A 17,943-nucleotide genomic window follows, 5' to 3' on the forward strand; every position below is an offset into this window, starting at 1 on the left:
TTATGGTTAAGCAATAGCCTGAGGGCAACTATCACACGAGTCAAACTCACCTAGAACCTACTCATCAAAAACAAAAAAATGTTTTAAAAAAATTATTATTTACCAATAGGTTAATGCCACGTAGCAAACCTAAATTTTTTAAAAGCAAAAAATAAAAAGAATTTCCGCGTTTTCCTTTTTTCTTTGGTTTTCCTATATATACGTAAACAGAATTGCCGTTAGGCCTAAAAATATCTCCCCAGGAAAGAAAGCCTAGTTTATATTTCTTCGTCGGAAAAAACATCGGAGGCGTTTCTCCGACGAGGCGTTTGGAAGTAACTTTCAAGCAACATGCAAAACCATGAACATCATCATCGTCATCGAAAACTTGAGGCGGTGAAGAATGATGATAAGCAACTCGAGCGAGTTGACTCAGCTGAAGAAGACAAAGAGAAGAAGCAGAGATTCAAGAGCAAATTGGTGAAGTACGAAGAATTACCGGAGTATTTGAAGGATAATGAGTTCATTTTGGATTATTACCGATGTGAATGGCCATTGAAGGACATTTTGCTAAGCGTTTTCTCATGGCACAACGAAACGCTAAACATCTGGACGTAAGAGACTGGATCGTAATTTCACAAATTTCTGTTTCTTTCTTTCTATTTCTCCGATTAAATATATACCAATTATTTTTTGTAGGCATTTGGGAGGGTTTTTAATATTCGTTGGATTAACGGTGATGAGTTCCATGGAGGAGTTTGGAGGTAGAGGTTTGATCTCCAGTTTTTCCAGGTTAGGGCTTGATTGTTATTTTGAAGTTTTTATCTGGGTTTTCTGGGTTTTAAACAAGTAAAAAGGTAATTTTTGCGTGGGGATGTTTCCAGAGCTCAAGTATCAGGACCGTCGATGATGATGATGAAGAATGATGTTAACGCCTCTGATAATAATCACAGTATCGTTTCGGTCAGTTTTTTTTTCATTCATTCATTCATTTTTTTATTAAACATTTATTTTTTGAACTTTTGAAAATTTATATAAAAACCTAAATAAAACAAGAGAATGGGGCTGTGAATAGGAAGGGGGAAGGGCACTGGGCGGGACGTGACAGCACTTTTTGTTGAGTTTGGTTTGGTGGGTTACACTTTACAGAGGTAATATTCTGATTCTCAAAGCAAGGGGGTCCACACCATGTGATTTGTTATTATATATTTTACCTAGGAGTATGTTTTAAAAATGGATCGAATGCAATTTTCGATTTAACGGTCTAAATCGGTCGGTTCAATAAACACGTTAATTATTATAGTTTAAATACAGTATTTGTTATTAAATATAATAATAATTTCATAAATAAATGGATTTGGTTTGATGATTAAATTATTAATTAGTAATTTGTTTAAATAATAGATTGATCAAATCCGATTAATATGGTTTAATCAGATTTTGATTGATTTGATGAACATTCGGTTTTGGGCTGATCACCGGTTCAATCGATTGATCCGGTTCCCATGATACGAGTGTATTTCATTAATATTTTACTTTGAAAAATATTAAAGGATTATATAAATTATTACAGTGGTTAGGTTATATTATGTAAAAAAAGTTTTTATAATTAATATAATGTTCTTAAACAAGTATAATAGAATAAAAATTTAATTAACTTTTAATAAATGACGCTCTTTTAACTTGTACTGGTAAATATTATTATCTGGCATGGCCTGTAGTGATTTAAGAAAGCTTAGGTTTAAGCTGGCCGACAAATTATAATTTGCTTCCTCACGAGTTTCAGTGCCTCTCGTGAATACTCATTGGGCGGTGGCTGCTAGTAATTGCTCTCGGATGTAATTTTATTTTAATGGAAAATTAATTGGGAGAAGATTCAAATTTAGGAAGATGATCGAATTTGTTACCCATATTTAAACACAGGTACAATTTTATTATTTTACTTTTTAATTTTGTTGTTGTCAAAAATAAAATATTTTATTAAATATTTCTTCATTTCTTTATAAAATATTTTTTATCGTTAATTTTTACTAACTTTTTAATTACATTAAAAATTACAATAATAAAATTATAGTTGTTTAAATGATTAATTTGGATTTATTCCAAAAAAAATTTCCTCTTTTCTTGGATGGATATTGCTTACTAAATAGAACCGGTAGTAGTAATTCATACCATTTGAAGTGTACTAGTAATTCTTCTCTTGTATTTATGTTGCTTATTCCAAATGGATTTTCTTCTTCTCTAGGATGTATATTGCTTAAAAGCGATTTGTTTCACAATGCTTAACGGTAATAGGCCGCAATTTTGGGTGCAAGTTGGTTTGGGATTTTTGTAAGTAAAAATTATTGTTCTATTTGCTTCAATGTTTGAAACAAGTGTTACTGTCATAGACAAGTATGATCAGAAACATATATCTTTTGAGTAATGGATAAGTGACGTGATAGTCCAAAACACCTTCAGCAAGGAAATGAGCCAATGTGAATTGTTGAATTTCCGTGTCTGGAATGGACAAATCTTTGACGAATTATGGATACCTCTTGGTCGTAATTCATTTGCTTGAATTTAGTTAAATCTTTTGACACCCTTTTGGTACAATGGTACTTTCATATTGCAAGACACCTATCTTATACTAGAAACCATACAAGAAGAGAATAAAGGAATACTTTTTGTAGACGACTTGAATAGATTAAAAAAAAAAGAATTCGATGCCTTACTCTTGAAAAGTCATGAGCTGAAAAGGGCTTCAAGCATTTTGGCTAGAGGGCTAATGGCCACTGGGCCTATGGTCACTGGGGCCGATGGTCACTGGTGAATTGATCCAGTGTTCCATTTGTGCCTGCATATTACATACTTGATACTCCAAATTACCTAGGCTTTTGCTATAATTTCATTCTATTCGTCAACCTGCTAGCTACTTCAGTTTATGATGAGCAGTAAATCATCGAAGGAACACTAATGTATATGATTTTGATGCTTCCTTGCAGGATTCACACTTCAGGCAGATTTCTCCGCCACCTCTCTTTGAATTGCAGAAAGAAGATGGCTATAAACCTATTCCAAAATGGCCCTGGTTTGTTTTCTTGTTTGGTGCTATGGGCTGCTTGATTTGCAGCTCGGTCTCACACCTCTTTGCTTGCCACTCCAGACGCTTTAACCTCTTCTTCTGGCGCCTAGACTATGCCGGCATCTCTCTTATGATAGTCTGCTCCTTCTTTGCCCCTATCTACTATGCCTTCTTCTGCCACCCATATCCACGTCTCTTTTATCTCGCATCCATAACAGTGCTCGGAATCCTTGCCATCATCACTCTGCTTGCACCTGTTTTCACAGCACCCCGTTTCCGATCCTTTCGAGCTTCCTTGTTCCTTACAATGGGCTTCTCAGGAGTGATCCCAGCGGCACATGCAGTTGCCTTGCACTGGGGCCATCCGCATATATTTGTATCCCTTGGATATGAGCTAGCGATGGCCTTCCTATATGCTGCAGGAGCTGCAGTTTACACTAGCAGAATACCAGAGCGGTGGAAGCCTGGTGCATTTGATATTGCAGGTCACAGCCATCAGATATTTCATGTATTTGTTGTTCTCGGGGCACTTGCTCATTGTGTTGCCACGCTAGTGATTATGGATTTTCGCCAGGTATCAGCAACCTGCGTGTGTTAGGGCATTCTACATTTTAGGTAGACAATGCTAGTAATGAGAGATTTCCTCATTGTTTCTCCCGTTGTTTGGCTTATTGTATCACTTCCACGAACATCATTTTCTTCAGAAAGTGAGAGAAGTTCAGGTTGTTGTATTGATGACATTCAAAATCATATTTGATTGCTCATACTGACTTTGGAACTCAAAATTACACCGCTTAAATCTTTATTCATTTGGAATCCAGAGCTTAACTCTTAAGCTATTCATGCAGTCACCTGCCACTCCTACTATCCTAAGTTGCGGTTTCTTTTATTTAACAAAAAAAAAATCTTAATTAGCTTGTTATGGATTAGGCTTAACTTAAAACATGTACACTTAGTGCTTGAAAGCAAAGAACAGAATATTGCTATTGCATTATATTTTACAGGAAAGAAAACTGAAGCTTTATTATTGTCAATTTTACATGAAATTATTATTCTTAGGAGAACTACATAGAAAGGTACAAATTTTCCACGGTTCTTTATGTTTTATTGACATCCAACGAAAGTGATGGTAAAAAAAAAAAACCAAAAATTTGGTAAAAAAGTAAACGAGCAAAAAGTACCAGTCATCAATGAACTACTCAACAGATGGTCATGGTATGTGCCTTTCGCATACCAAATCTCTCAACAAGCCTCCTTGCGCTGCAAAATCAAACTGTATCAGAAAGTATTCACTCCATCTCGGTCAACTCTTTACTGTCAAACATGTCACAAAACTTTGTAAAATAAACTTCCCCATCCTTGCCCGTCTCTAGTGGCTCTGCATTGTTTATCACTACTTGTAACTCTAGTGCTATACAAAACCTTGGCTACGAACAAATCATTTAGTATCCAAAATCTTGTTTTCCTCAACTTGTAACCTCAACAATCTCAGCTTCGCTATCGCTATAATCTCCCCAACACTTGGTCAATTTTGCATCAACTTGTACTTCACTGCAAGCTTCTTTTGCCACAGTAACAGCACCAGTCAAAGGAACCACATCTGCAGGCTTTCCTTCATTTTCAAGAACCTTGTTTTCGTTGTCTAAAGATTGATCTTTTGGTGGTTTCTGCTCACTTGACTGATTTTCACCTTCAACTTCAGTGGAGGAACTCTCTGGAGTCTGCTCTGCTACTGCTTCACTTTTGGTTTCAGCTCCAATATCAACAGTTACAACAGCTGCTAATTCTACTGGTCCAGTTGGAGTTATGAGAAATCCATTTTGAGTCACAGGAACACCATTTGGTGTCATTGGGGACATGGGATAAATACTTGGTGAAATTGGCATGCCATTTGAAGAAGCCAAAAATCCATTTGGAGAGACAGGGTAGCCATTAGGAACCACCCAAGGTTGGCCGGGTACAAACTCAGCTGCATGTGGGTTCATTATTCTTGGAGGACTGTAGCTGTTTCCTTCTCCAGAATGTTCACTGCTGTGGTAGCTAGACTTGTTCCGTGGAACTCGATTTCCGGATCTGTTATAGCCTCCAGAGAGCCTAGGTCCATATGGTACTCTAGCTGTCGCAGATTGATGAAGTGATCTTCGGACAGGGTTGACTTGAAGCATTGGGGGTATATTCACTGGTGGGGGCAGGATTCCTCCATGATCCTTGAAAGCAGGAACTGTAACTGAGCTAAAAACAGGAATTGTGGACGGATTAAATGGGGGTGCAGCAGCAGAAAGTTTCTTTGTTGTCTCTTTAACAATTTCTGCTTCATCTTGCTTTTCTCCTTCAGTTGGCAACTGCTTAACGCTAACTTCACCACTAGGTAGCTCTTGAGGATCTTCATCTGACACTTTTCCAGTGGGCATAGAGGCCTCTTTCTCTGGCAACTGAGCTGTATTTTCAGTTACAGCAACCAAAGGTTCTGAGTTGGAACATGTAACTTGGCATTTGTCTAAAGATCCAATTTCTAATGCTTCAATTTTCGAACTAGCACTATTTGACTCATTGCAAGAATTAGAATATGAAAATCCATTTGCAGCTTCCGTTTTTGTGATTTCAACATCACTGTTGACTTCTACCGTCTCAGCTTCTATTTTTATGTCTTCAATTACAGTGCCCTTTTTTTCCACCAAAGTTTCTGTCAACACCAATTCACTTGTCTGCGCTTCTCTTTCTTCATTAGCAGTGCTTTTCATTTCTGTCTCAGAACCTAGAAACTCTTTCTCTCCAGTTGCTTTTTCAAGTTCTTCCCTAGTGACCATTAGTGTTGCCACATCACTTGGTGTGACATCTGGTGCTGCTGTCTCTTGGCTTGCCTGAACATTCTGTTCTGGAAGAGGATTTCCTTTTGGCAACTGCTCTGCCACTGCCTTTACGATTGTCCCAGGTGGGGCCAAAGCAACTTCCTTGTAGGAGAATAGTTTTCCAGCTGCTTGCACACTGATTGGAGTTGCTACTTGAGTAGGCTTGGTAACTTGATCAGTTGAAGCTGGGCTAGCAGGGGCTGATTTTGGGTTTACCAGTTTCTCCACTCCACCAGTTGTGCTGCTTGGGTTATTTAGCTTTGGGCTAAAGCTTGAACTTTTAACGAACTTTTTTGAAGCAGAAAGACTAGGTCCAGCTGAAGCAGTAGGCTCATTGGGGTTTGTTCTTGGAGATGTGAAATTATTGGGCTTTCCCCGATATCTTGAGGATTGGGACACATTCATAAAGTTTGTATTCAGTTTGGCTAGACTTGGCCTCCTTGAAGCAGAAGATTTACGAGCTGCAGGTGAACGACCTTTAGAAACAGCTTCTTGCCATCCTTCATCTGAGGTGTCATCCTCTTCTTGGCCAACATTTTTAATCAGCACTTGTTGATCTGGTAGAAGTGAATCAGGTTTTTCATTACCAGATTCCATGAATTGAGCTTCAGATTTGTTTTCTTTATCACTTGAATTCTCCTTAATAGGATAAGTTGGTGATGAAATCTCATCATTCTGATATTCATCTGAGACTGTCTCCCAGTTTTGGCCTGGTTTGCCCTTAATCTGTTTGTTGAAGGAAAACTTTGCTTACATATGTTTTCCATCAAGATGATAAGTAACCAAAAGGACAGGTTAATATGGGACTAACCTTTGCACGGGCTTTCTTTTGGGCATCTCTTGCTTTCATATCTGTGTCGGGGGCTATATAATCCAAAAGATCCGATACACTGATCCAAAATGGGAAACTATTGTCAATAATTCTTACCACCACAGAACACTAAGAGAAGAGTTGCATAAAACTAAGTGACTCTACAAATAAATTTATTTAAAATGTAAGAGGTTTCCTTGGGTAAATCATATTCTTCAGGAAGTTCATTCATTTCCAAGAGATTAATGACAACTAAAAAAAGTATAACAATTTTAACAGAAAAATACAAGTCAACTAAAGTTTAGGCAAACTTGAGCCTACGGTTCAAAATTTTGAATTGTCTTGAATTGGACAATAAATAATAAACTCTCAATTGAACAACATGAACTGCTATTCAACTGTATTTATTCTGCTTGTAGATTATACCTTAAATGGCCTTTGCTGGAGATTGATGCATCAGGCTTAGGCGTACCGTTACGTGCAGCTTCTTGCTGCTCTAAAGCCTTAGACTCAAAGTACTCAAGCCATGCAGCCGCATCCTACAGAAGAATTAGTACATAGATAATCACTAATTCAATCAGATTAATCACAAACATATAAAACAGCAAATTACCTGTGTACGTAAGTCCTCAGGCCCTAGTTTTGCCTGCAATATTTGTAGTGTAGTTTGTTCATGCTGAACACTTAAGGAGTAAGCTTCCATCAAAGAGAGAGCAATTGCAATGGCATGGTAGCTGGCAGCAGTCTGTAGAACCCACAAATACATTAAACATGAACCTTAGTGTTCCAAGTCTACTTTCAGCTTAGATTGAGAATTTTTTTGGGATAATTTTGATAGAGCTCAAATTCATAATATAAAATCCAGAGTTTAAGTTTCCGTTCATTCAGCGAATACAGCATTCTTTCAATCTTAGCATCAGACATAATTCAATCTAGTACATCTAATTAAATGATGAACAGACATATTACTTTACTCAGTTGTTAATATGATAGTTTACCTGTATATGATCAGCTCCAAGTAGTCTTTGGTTGCATTTGAGAGCCTCATGGAGATATCTAAGAGCAACATGAACATTTCCCAAGCCTTCTTCCATCATTGCTACATTAATATAGGTGGCTGCTGTGTTCGGATGAGATGGCCCACATGTTAAATGCAAAAGATACAATGCACGATTCACGTACCTAGAATGAGAAAAAGACAAGATTAAGCATGAACTCTGATACAATATTCAGTCAATGATGTTTCTTGATAATGAAATTCATCCTACAAAATAATAGCACTTTTGCCTCTCAAAGTAACGGGCTTTTTTCCTCAAGAACCAGGTTTCACTTCTAATGGCACAGCATCATGTTTAAGTTTTTGGCCAATCAATGTTAAGTTTTCCTACTAATCTCTACCAACAACACTCCTTGGGACACAAATACCATCATGAAAAGGCTAGTCCTCATCAAATATTATTTTTATGAGGTATAAGTTCTATGATGACCATAAATATGGACATTCATGAAGTTTGCAACTATATAAAAATGGATGTTTATGAATATCATTATCATTAGCACCTACGCTCTTCAGGACATAGATAATGTTCTGAGAGAGAATAAACCCAATTACATCTCACTTTTTAATGGGATATAAAATTTGGTAAAAAATATCATGATCCAGATGCTTCATGATAAGTTTATATGAAACAAGCATGTAGTTAACAATTGAGCATGACTCGTGCAATCAGATTGCAGTTGATAACAGTTATCTTATTCAATGCTGAAATCATTGATTCTATTGACGGAGTTGTAGATTTGAAGTTTTTACCAGTATAAGAATTCTTAAGCACTAAACAGGATAAATAAAAAGGGGGAAAAACAGCTATCAGCTTTTAACATGGTTATAACCTAAAAACAACCTATCATGTGCTCAAGTATATGGCATTAATTCTGCAGCATGGGGATATCATATGAACATGTATTTTCTATACAGCAAGTGTGTAAGCATAACTCATCGTCTTACCTCTCCTAATCAACAGCATGCATTCTTTTGACAAAGAAATGACAAAGAGGATTATCTCACAAGGAAAAGTTCCTTTCTCTTTCTGCTAAGGCTTAGGACTATCTTTCAATCTCAAGGTTAAAAACAAAGGGAGCTAAAAGCAAACAATTTCTTTAATTAGAAAGATATAAAAGCATACTTCAACGCCAACTCTGTATGTTGAAGGCGATAATAGAAGACAGCTAGGTCCCCATAACTTTTCATCGTATCTGGATGGTCAAGACCAAGCTCTCTTTCATTTATATCCAATGCTTTCTGCTGATAAATGGTAGCCTAAATAATTGAAAACAGATCAGTATATTGCAAACACTGAAAGAATCATCAATGTCGGACAGAGATAACCCAGAAGCATATGTCTAGCATGCACTAATCCTTGATTCAATGCTTCAAATATCAAATAAAATAAAATTTTAAAAAATACACCAAAGGTGCCTAAGGGACAAAAAATCCCAAAAATTAAAAGATGATTTCCAATTTATTATTTTTTATTTCTTTTGATCATCAATGGATTTCAATAGGGTTCAAAATTCTGGGTCATTTAGAAAGCAGTGTAGATAAATTTGGTCTCCAGTCACATATTTTAACATTTTTTAAAATGCAGATAAAAATTCTAAGCAAAGAAATTTTAACATATTTTAAAGCAAATACCTGATTGAAGTCTCCAGTATGGTAAAGCACAACAGCCAGAAGACTGTATGCTCCTGCAGTCATCCGATGGTAAGGACCACAGACTGAGACAAGTTTTGAAAGTGCCTACATCGTCAAAGTCAAATATCACTTCAGATGTCTTTTATATTGCTGAAGAATAAAGCCATTTAGAACAGTATATAGAGAGACGCTTCTTCATACCTTAGTGCCATAATTGACCGCATCCTCCAATTTACCTTTATCCAGGGAAGTCTTGGATGATTCCAACAGTGTACGCCCATCTGCTGACGAACATGCAACATGCTGTGGGGAGGAAACAATGTCACCAAAGTCCAAATCAATCTCACCAAAGTCAGAATTGTAAGACAAATTATTTCCAGTTTTAAATTCCACTCAGTGGTTTATTTACCTTGAATACAGGAACCATGCTTATGATATCTGACTTCCTAAAAGGAGATGGAGTATCCATGTCATATTCCCTAGGAACAAGCTCAAGCCCAACCTGGGAAATTATCATTTCAATTAGAAAATGGAGATGAAGCAGAATTCATTTTAAGACTCCTCACAATATGGCAAGATGATTGTACCTTGTGGCACAGTCCACGAAGAATCGCAAACTTTCTCAGATCCTTGCAGCTTTCTGATTTCCAATGCCACCCAAACCTCTTTGAAAGGAAAGTTTCCACCCATTCCCATTTGAGTTTGTCATCATTAATAATATCTATTTCACCATTCCCAATTGATGGTGTCCCCAACAATATATTTAAACATGCTGCTATTGATGCAGCCAAGTCACCAACACTATCAACTGCTGATACAACAGCCTGTAACACATGTTTGTAGGCTCGAACAACCATTTCATGTATACAAAGTGACTGCACATGAGGCAACTTGTCTGCAAGCTCAACCTAAAATGATAGGAAAGAGGAGAAGAAGGGGAAGAAGAGACCAGGGGGAGGGGTTATCAAATTTTTACCAGTCCTCTATAGTAGTCATTGATATGTAATAATATAGAAAGCCAAGCTCCCTAAATGAGATCAGAAACTCTTCAAAAAGATTTTCCATTAGAAGATATTTTGGACAAAATAACACTAAAGACTACAATATCTAGTAAATTCTGCCCCTACTCACACAAATCTGTTCCTTGTTCATAGTACACAAGTGATATTAAAGGACAAAGAACAATGTGGTTAAAGAGTGCAAGAAATCTATGCCATATATCTACAATTGCTAGAGGCATTCCCTAGAGTCTGAGACTGTCTTTTCAATGTAATAATTGCCACAACTAGGTTGAAAAAAATTACCAATGAAATGTAAAAGCAATTCAAAACAACATTCAATAGAAAATTTTATTAATGGCGTAGCAATAACTTTGGTCTTGGTCCTTTTAGTGGATACAGTTCAACAATTTCAAAAAGGTCAGAATCTACCTTTTTCCTCTTTTCTTTCTAGGTCTTTTAGGGTGGATTGACTTTGTTTAAAAGCGATTCACGTTCACTATTCAAAAGAAATTATATTTCTTTAAACATATCTTACATGGTGACCCAATTCTGCTGCAACAATCTGTTGTCTTGATCATCACAATATATTATATTTTGTCATTTGGTTGACATACTTTCTCATAGAATGACCAAAGAAAAATAATACTCTTATATTAGCTTTAATTATTTTTTGGATAATTTGAAAACATTAATATTACTATTATTACTTTTTGCTCCTTTATGGAACAGATTATCATCACTACTTGCTACAGGCATAAAGGTATGTATCACCTGGCTGGACTAGACGTAATCTAAAATTCAATAAGAAAGTTAATGAGGTTTATATATATATAGATAAAATAAAAAATAATGAGATGAATTATTACCACACACCCCAGCGAACATATTTGCAAACCCCTTGTATGCATAAAATCTGTCAAAGTCCTTCCATCGACTGGTGAAAGTTCAAGGGAGCCAAAATCTGCCACCTAAAAGATTTGAAGTCACACCAACCAAATATATTAAGTCCAAAATATCTCAAAGGAAAGGGAAACATTGATTGTTAAAGAACTAACCAGTTTTAGAAGAGCAGTATCAGCATAGTATTTATGCACCATTTCAATCAACTCATCAGGAGACTGACATATGAACAAACCATAAAAACATTAGTAACAAACTTAAAAAGAGAAAATACCTACAAACAACTTTGTTTTTCTTGAGAGAGAGAGAGAAAGAGAGAGAGAGAGAGAGAGAGAATTGCTTAATACATAAGAATTTTACATGTTAACTTTTAGGGAAAGGGAATACATAAATAAGTTCAAAGAAACCATGGATGGATCAAATTTTTGCAAAGTTATTCTTCTGGGAAAGTAGAAAGAAACCTTAAGATGAAGGCCAGTTTGTGATTCTTTTAGTCGCAAATATGCTGCTTCAGGAAGCAGTTTTTTCCACAACATTTCCATTTCCTCATCTCGCTTCTGCAGATCCTTCTGATTACTGACTTCTGATTTCTTGCTCATATCCAGGCTGTTCTCTGAAGAAACCTCCTTACTCTGTTCAGTTTTACCGCCTTTGATATCTGTTTTCTTTTTAATTTCCTTTAGCAATGCACCTTGCTTTCCAAGACCCTTCACAGCAGGCTCAGGCTTAACATCTTCATTTTTCTTAGACTCGTTTTTCCCAGAAGACTGATTCTGAAGATGTTGCAGCCAGCATGCTCCTAGCTCCCATCTAATAGACCTGGAGTTATTAGAGGGTTCATTCTGCAACTTCTGCAAGCTATCCTCTAACACTTTCCTCACTGAAGCCCTAGCAGAATGCAAGTTCTCAAAATCCACATTCTGTGATCGCTGAGCTGATGTAGGTGTGGTTGACTTGTGCAATAGCATCCTTAAGCTGAAAGGTGTTTGTAAGAGATGGACATTAATATCTCACAATCCAGTAGTGTAAGCTATGGTCATAGATATCAATGCCACATGCGATTGTTTCAAGATTAAGTTTGTGCACATTTTCCTTTGCATATGCCTCCATGCTTTGATTCTTTCTGTGTGCTTGCATCTCATTGAGGGATAGTTAGGGCATAATATGTCTTTGTTTTTATAAATGAAAATTTTATTTACCCAAAAGAAAGCACGTAAACCTGCCACATCAAAATAAATAATATGCTTTGTGTATTCAATAAGAACTACTTGATAATGAAATAGACATGAGATGAGCTGACCTATTGACATTTAAAGCGTTGGCACCTCCTTCAGGCTGGTCCTCAATGTCAATGTCTTTAGGAATGGGATTTCCCTCCCAATTTACCTTAGCTGAAACTTTTACTATAGCTGTGTAGCCACAATATCTGACAACCACAACACCTAAAGTAGAAGTATCCTGCAAGACAAAGAAAAAGTAATCTCAGCAACACATCTCCACGTTCTTAGTTCACCATAGTAAGCATTCAGCAAAAATAGTTCACTTACATGAACAGTTGCACTCTCATCAGCAGTTATGCCTTTAAGTAAATTTCTCCGAGTGAGCTCCTCTTGTGGCATTCCAAGAATCCGACTCCCATCATTTTTACAATCCAATTTCACACTTGCATCAGGAACATCTCTTGTCACCTTAATGATCAAATCTCCCACTTTCCCTTCATGCAAAATTGAAGCAGAAGGGTCACTTAAAGCATTCTGATTGGTTTCAATGATGTTCTGGATTGCTGCAACTGCTTTAAAAACTGAAACGTCAACAAATAAGCTGTGAAGAAGAAAAGCCTTCCTATCTCGTATTTGCCTCTCTTCTGCTGTTTTGCAAGGCATGGCAGCCAGTATTGCAAACTCTTTTGCCCATTGCCTATTGTCATGCTTACCATCTCTTCCTTGTCCACCTCCATTTCCTCCCCAGTTTTCATCTTCCACTGGAAGTGGGGGAAAAGCTGATGGGTTATCCGCTACTACAGGAGGAACAACCCATGTATTTGCCCGAAAACCATAAGGAAGGTTGCCAAACTGAATTGTAAATGTAAAAATAATATATAAAAAAAAGAACAAAATTGAATTTAAAACCATAGACTCTTATTAATATCAAAATGCGGCAACTCATTGAAAATTTACATACTTTATTGTGCTCAGTGAAAGCTTTCATAAGAGCCTTGTATGCCTGCAAGGAAAATTAGAGTTCCTCAAAATGAAAGCATTATGTACCAAAAATAAATAAATGCATTTTAGAGAAAAAGTGAACATGTTCAAGGAGATACCTAACAGATAGAATTTGAAAGTTTCAATTTAGAGGTGTCAAGTTGGAATCTTAGAGAAAACCCAACGGGCTTTTACATGGAGAAAAATTTTAAGGGAAAAAAGCCGGAACAAGAGGAGATGAAATGGAACTTACAGCATCAAAGACCCTGCTAATTTGCTGCAGAAGAGCGACCAGAGAGTGACAGATAAAAGGGCGCTTTCCGGCCGGGTAAAACCCTTTTCGACAAGCAACTATGGTCATCGGTTTCCCACTACAAACTCGAACCTACAATTTTTAGTTGGATCCCAAAGAATCAGATTAGCACCCATTTCTGAAAGCACAAAAAAAAAAAAAAAAATCAAAGTAAAGCATCTCACTTACATCAATTTGGAAAAAGTCATCTTCTGTTTTATCCTCCAGGAATGAACGACTTGATCTTCTAATATCTGTTAAAATAAAAATAAAAAAACAGAGAAGAATTTTAACTATGGAAAAAATAGAATAAAGAGTTCATGTCTACAAAGAAAAGAAAAAAGACACTTACATTGGATAGGAGGCGTGAGGTGAGAGAAGGAGAAGAAATCGTAGAACTGACCGAGCCGCGGTGGAGGACACATCGACACCGCCGCCGCGTCGATTTTCTCCTTCGCCTTCGAGTTGTCGGAAGATTCACTACCATGGCTTGGCCCGTTATCCGAAGCAGCCGATTCCTTAAAACCTGGTTCTTTTGGTACGGTTCGAGCAGCCGGTTTAGGCGAACCGAAGGAGGTTGTGCAGGCAAAGATGTCGAGGAGTCGTCGGATATGTGCGATCGCTAGATCCTCCGTGTAGTCCTCTGCGCCATTTTTTTTTTTGAAGTTAGATTTTCTGGGGAAGGATTAGGTGTAACGAGGAACACATTTAAAACAATGGGACCGTTGGTGGGGCAAATTACCTTCAGTTATGGACAGGTGGCAGGGTTTGAGAGAGACGATGTCAACGGAGTCCTTAAGTTGAGGTCCTCGCACCTTTAGGAGATTTGCCCACGAGATACCAAGCATATGGTATTGTATAAGTATCGGTATTATAAGAGAGATAAGAATGCAACGGATAAATTATTAAATACATTGATAGTATAATTTTTTAATTTTATAAGTAAAATTAAAACGATGATATATATATTTTATATATTTAAAATAATTAATTTTAAAAAAATGTATTATTATCTTTGTAAAATTAAAAAAAATTTCATTATTAATATATTAAATAAATTTTCAATAAAAATATCTAAATTACCTTTTAAAGTCTTCTTCTCTTTTATTTTTAAAATAATTTAAAAATGTTTTTTTATAAGAATTCCAGCAATTATCTCAGTGTTGTTTCCTTCTCTTTTTTCTTTCACATAAATAATTACTCCCATCTTTTTTTCTGCCCTTTTCCTCTTAGGAAAAATGGTAAACAATTTTCTTTAATTATAGTTAAAAACGTTCCATAATTTTTAAGGTTTTGGCCTTTTAAGGAAGGAATATATATTTTTTATTTGAAATAGGAATCAAGAGGCAAATGTAAGAGTGCAATAAGTATCTTTACTTAATTAACCTTTCTTCTAATCATTTTAACATAGAGTTCTAATTAATTTATGGTTAAATATTCATAAAAACATTTATCCTGAAAATAGTAGCAGCATCTCGAAAATAACAAATCGTATTAATTCGATCATTATGATTAATGTATAACATTTTTACAAATCGTATCAATTTGATTATTATGATTAATGTATAGTATTTTTAATTTTTAAAAATCAATATGAATTAGAATCAAATTTCTTTTAAATTCAAATAAATTTGAATTGAATTTTATTAATTCATTAATTATTAAAAATTAATTTTTTAAAATTTTACTATTATTTTTATATTATTTTTAGCATATTTAAATAAATTTAAATATAAAATAATTATTTTATTTATAAAAATAAATTTATATAAAAATTAATAAAAATCAAACCAAATTAAACACAGGCATTTGTTTTTTCCATGCCTAACAAATCCTCATCTCATCTTCCCTCACTTCGCCGCGACAATCAAATAAGACCGTTGATGGACAATTGGGTATGGACCATCACATCTCAGAATTTGATATTTTGATGTTTTAAAAATGGTGACGAAAATGGTGTATCATTTTGTAGAGTAAAATATTAATAATCTAAAAATAGTGATTATCTAAATTATTTTTTCTTTTAATGAGGATTTTTTGAAGGTTTGATTCCTTATTTTTGACAAATAAAATTCGCTCGAGATCAAATTATTTACCATTGAACTAATGAGAACATTAATTCGAGCGATAAAAGCTGGTCTATTTTCTAAAAAACAAAGCTGGTCCACCTTTTATGCTTGGGATCTAAATCAAAAAATGCCGACGATGATGCTATATTTTTCCATTCCCAAATTGGAAAGGGGACAATAATTGAGCGGTAAAAGGCATGTGTAATCTTAGTTTTAGTAGGATTTTCTTTTCTAACATTGAAACTAAAAAAAAAATTATTCACATGCAAAACATGTGATATTATAAAAAAGAAACATGTACCTAAATTTATACCTTGTGAAATATACGAAATGGAAAAAAACTGTGTAAGCATACTTATACCTCGTGAGATAGGGAGATGTTGGTCAAATGACATGTCTCAACGTGGACCCCTAAAAGCTTTCTTACATCTAAGATCCTGTCCGTAGATATCCCCTTCACAAATGCAAAGAAAATAATTATTGTTACCACTAACGACAAAAAGAAAAAATATATATATATATAAAGAAAAAAAAGAAGATGTGAGAAATGTACGTTTTATTATGCATTTTGCAAGAACGAAGGAGATGGATGAATCGATGGGATACCTTGAGAGTAACTTGGGATTCTTCAGGTGTTTCGACGGTAATTTCGATTACAGTCGGTAAAACTGTAGAGTAAATAAGTTTTCAGTTTTTTATTTTGAAAAATACAATAAAATGGAAGAGGCAAGAATAATTTTGAACCATAAATTAGCATATAACAAGATAAGATAGGAAGTAAAGGATTTTGAACCAAACATTTCTGAATTGATAAGAATTGTGAAAGCAACTAATATCAATCATATTGTTGATTTTTTTTTTTGGTAAGTTTAAGTGGTTATTTTTTCTCTTCGTTTTCCTTCATGGAAGTAGAGATGCATATAGGAGAAGAAATGGAAAGAAGGAGAGCAAAGATAGTACCTTTCTCTTCTTTCTTCTTCTTCTCGCCCTTGGCTTTGTGTGGTTTTGTCTTCCCTGTCTTGGGAGCCATTTGTGCACCACAAGTGTGGGATTGGTTATAAAGATGGAATTATTTGACTGCTTCAACTGGTAATTCTTTGACGATAATAACTATGACCCCAGATTGAATTTATCGACTGATAAAGTCTCTGCATGCAAATTCTGAGAGAAATCTCCGTCCAACACTCAATAACTTTTTCTTTCTATAATAAAGAATAAGAAGACCTAGGAAGTGATGACTTGACAGCACCGGACGGCAAAAATTTCAGCAAAAACTCAAAGTTAATATAAAGAAACACATAAAAAAAAAAAAGAGCAAAAGAAAAGAGAAGCAACTGCTGAAAGAAGGTCAAGCAAAAGGCGATAGTAATATAAACTAGAGCTTTGAAATGAGAAGATGAGTGAGATATTCTGACGATGAAGACATGACGAGAGGGAGTTGGATGATGATATTAGTGTGCATAAATGGAAAACTGGAAACGAAAAAAGTGCAAGCGAAAGAAAAGAAATTAATAAGGGAAAAGCTGGGGGACAAGAGGGAGAGAATGAGAGAGATGGGAGAGTGTTAATGTTTGGGAAGAGAAATGGAGAGAAATAGAGGTGTATAGGATAAGGGTAAGCCCTAGTCCTTTTTTGTACACAAGCAAACCAGAATGTAAGGCTAGCAGGGAGAGACCGAGTGAAAGAGGCTTTGACGTTTGGGGGAGAGAACGAGAGGTGGATAGGATAAGGTAGCCCAACTCTTTTCTTGAACACATGCAAATAAAAAAAAGGCTAGCAATTTCAGGCCTCTCATTTTTCTCATCATCTCTCTCGCTCTTTTTATTTTGTTTTTTCACTCTTTTCCTCCTTTCTTTTCCTTGGAAGGCTGTTGTTGGAAAGTCGAAAACAGCTACACTGAGGGAGCTTATCAGCCCATTGGTTGGGTGAGTTTCAAACCAATGGTTGCATGACACATTGAGTACTTCCTATATTTAGTTAGCCAGCTTCTAAATGGTAGTACACGAGCTTGTCTCCATTTCTTCCTTCTCCATTCTTATATTTTGAAATAAATTCCCATTAAACAAATAATCGATTTTATAGCTC

At 35.7% G+C, this 17,943-nt stretch overlaps 2 protein-coding genes across 2 annotated transcripts; one reads left to right on the forward strand and one right to left on the reverse strand.

The window, feature by feature from the left end:
- Positions 1-207: 207 nt before the first annotated feature.
- On the forward strand, positions 208-3,793 carry LOC111286306 (heptahelical transmembrane protein 2-like). Its single transcript, XM_022876207.2, has 4 exons — positions 208-593; positions 679-771; positions 864-942; positions 2,964-3,793. The coding sequence occupies exons 1-4, from the start codon at positions 331-333 to the stop codon at positions 3,639-3,641; spliced, it is 1,113 nt and encodes a 370-aa protein (XP_022731942.2). The 5' UTR covers positions 208-330; the 3' UTR covers positions 3,642-3,793.
- A 209-nt stretch (positions 3,794-4,002) lies between these two features.
- Positions 4,003-17,651, reverse strand: LOC111286305 (Tetratricopeptide repeat (TPR)-like superfamily protein). The gene is made up of 23 exons (XM_022876206.2): positions 16,819-17,651; positions 16,465-16,526; positions 16,220-16,312; positions 14,532-14,604; positions 14,142-14,432; positions 13,979-14,043; positions 13,751-13,882; positions 13,478-13,519; positions 12,844-13,368; positions 12,597-12,754; positions 11,758-12,271; positions 11,452-11,514; positions 11,263-11,364; positions 9,983-10,303; positions 9,805-9,897; positions 9,597-9,698; positions 9,396-9,500; positions 8,887-9,020; positions 7,702-7,885; positions 7,317-7,448; positions 7,130-7,242; positions 6,704-6,782; positions 4,003-6,618 (listed from the first exon to the last, which is right to left on the reverse strand). Exons 1-23 carry the CDS (start codon positions 16,886-16,888, stop codon positions 4,510-4,512), a joined length of 5,562 nt encoding a protein of 1,853 aa, XP_022731941.2. The 5' UTR covers positions 16,889-17,651; the 3' UTR covers positions 4,003-4,509.
- Between the last annotated feature and the right edge of the window lie 292 nt (positions 17,652-17,943).

Source organism: Durio zibethinus, chromosome 6, assembly GCF_047325235.1.
Source record: "Durio zibethinus cultivar Kanyao isolate XHJ-2024 chromosome 6, ASM4732523v1, whole genome shotgun sequence".
Classification (NCBI taxonomy): Eukaryota; Viridiplantae; Streptophyta; class Magnoliopsida; order Malvales; family Malvaceae; genus Durio; species Durio zibethinus.

Bases quoted from the DNA above. Each gene is read 5' to 3' on its own strand.
- LOC111286306 (XM_022876207.2), top strand. From the start codon at position 331: ATGCAAAACCATGAACATCATCATCGTCATCGAAAACTTGAGGCGGTG. The intron at 594-678 runs GTAAGAGACTGG...TATTTTTTGTAG, and splicing joins GAAACGCTAAACATCTGGAC to GCATTTGGGAGGGTTTTTAA. The intron at 772-863 runs GTTAGGGCTTGA...GGATGTTTCCAG, and splicing joins TTGATCTCCAGTTTTTCCAG to AGCTCAAGTATCAGGACCGT.
- LOC111286305 (XM_022876206.2), bottom strand. From the start codon at position 16,888: ATGGCTCCCAAGACAGGGAAGACAAAACCACACAAAGCCAAGGGCGAG. The intron at 16,527-16,818 runs GTACTATCTTTG...TTTACTCTACAG, and splicing joins GAAGAAGAAAGAAGAGAAAG to TTTTACCGACTGTAATCGAA. The intron at 6,619-6,703 runs GTTAGTCCCATA...TTCAACAAACAG, and splicing joins AAAAGAAAGCCCGTGCAAAG to ATTAAGGGCAAACCAGGCCA.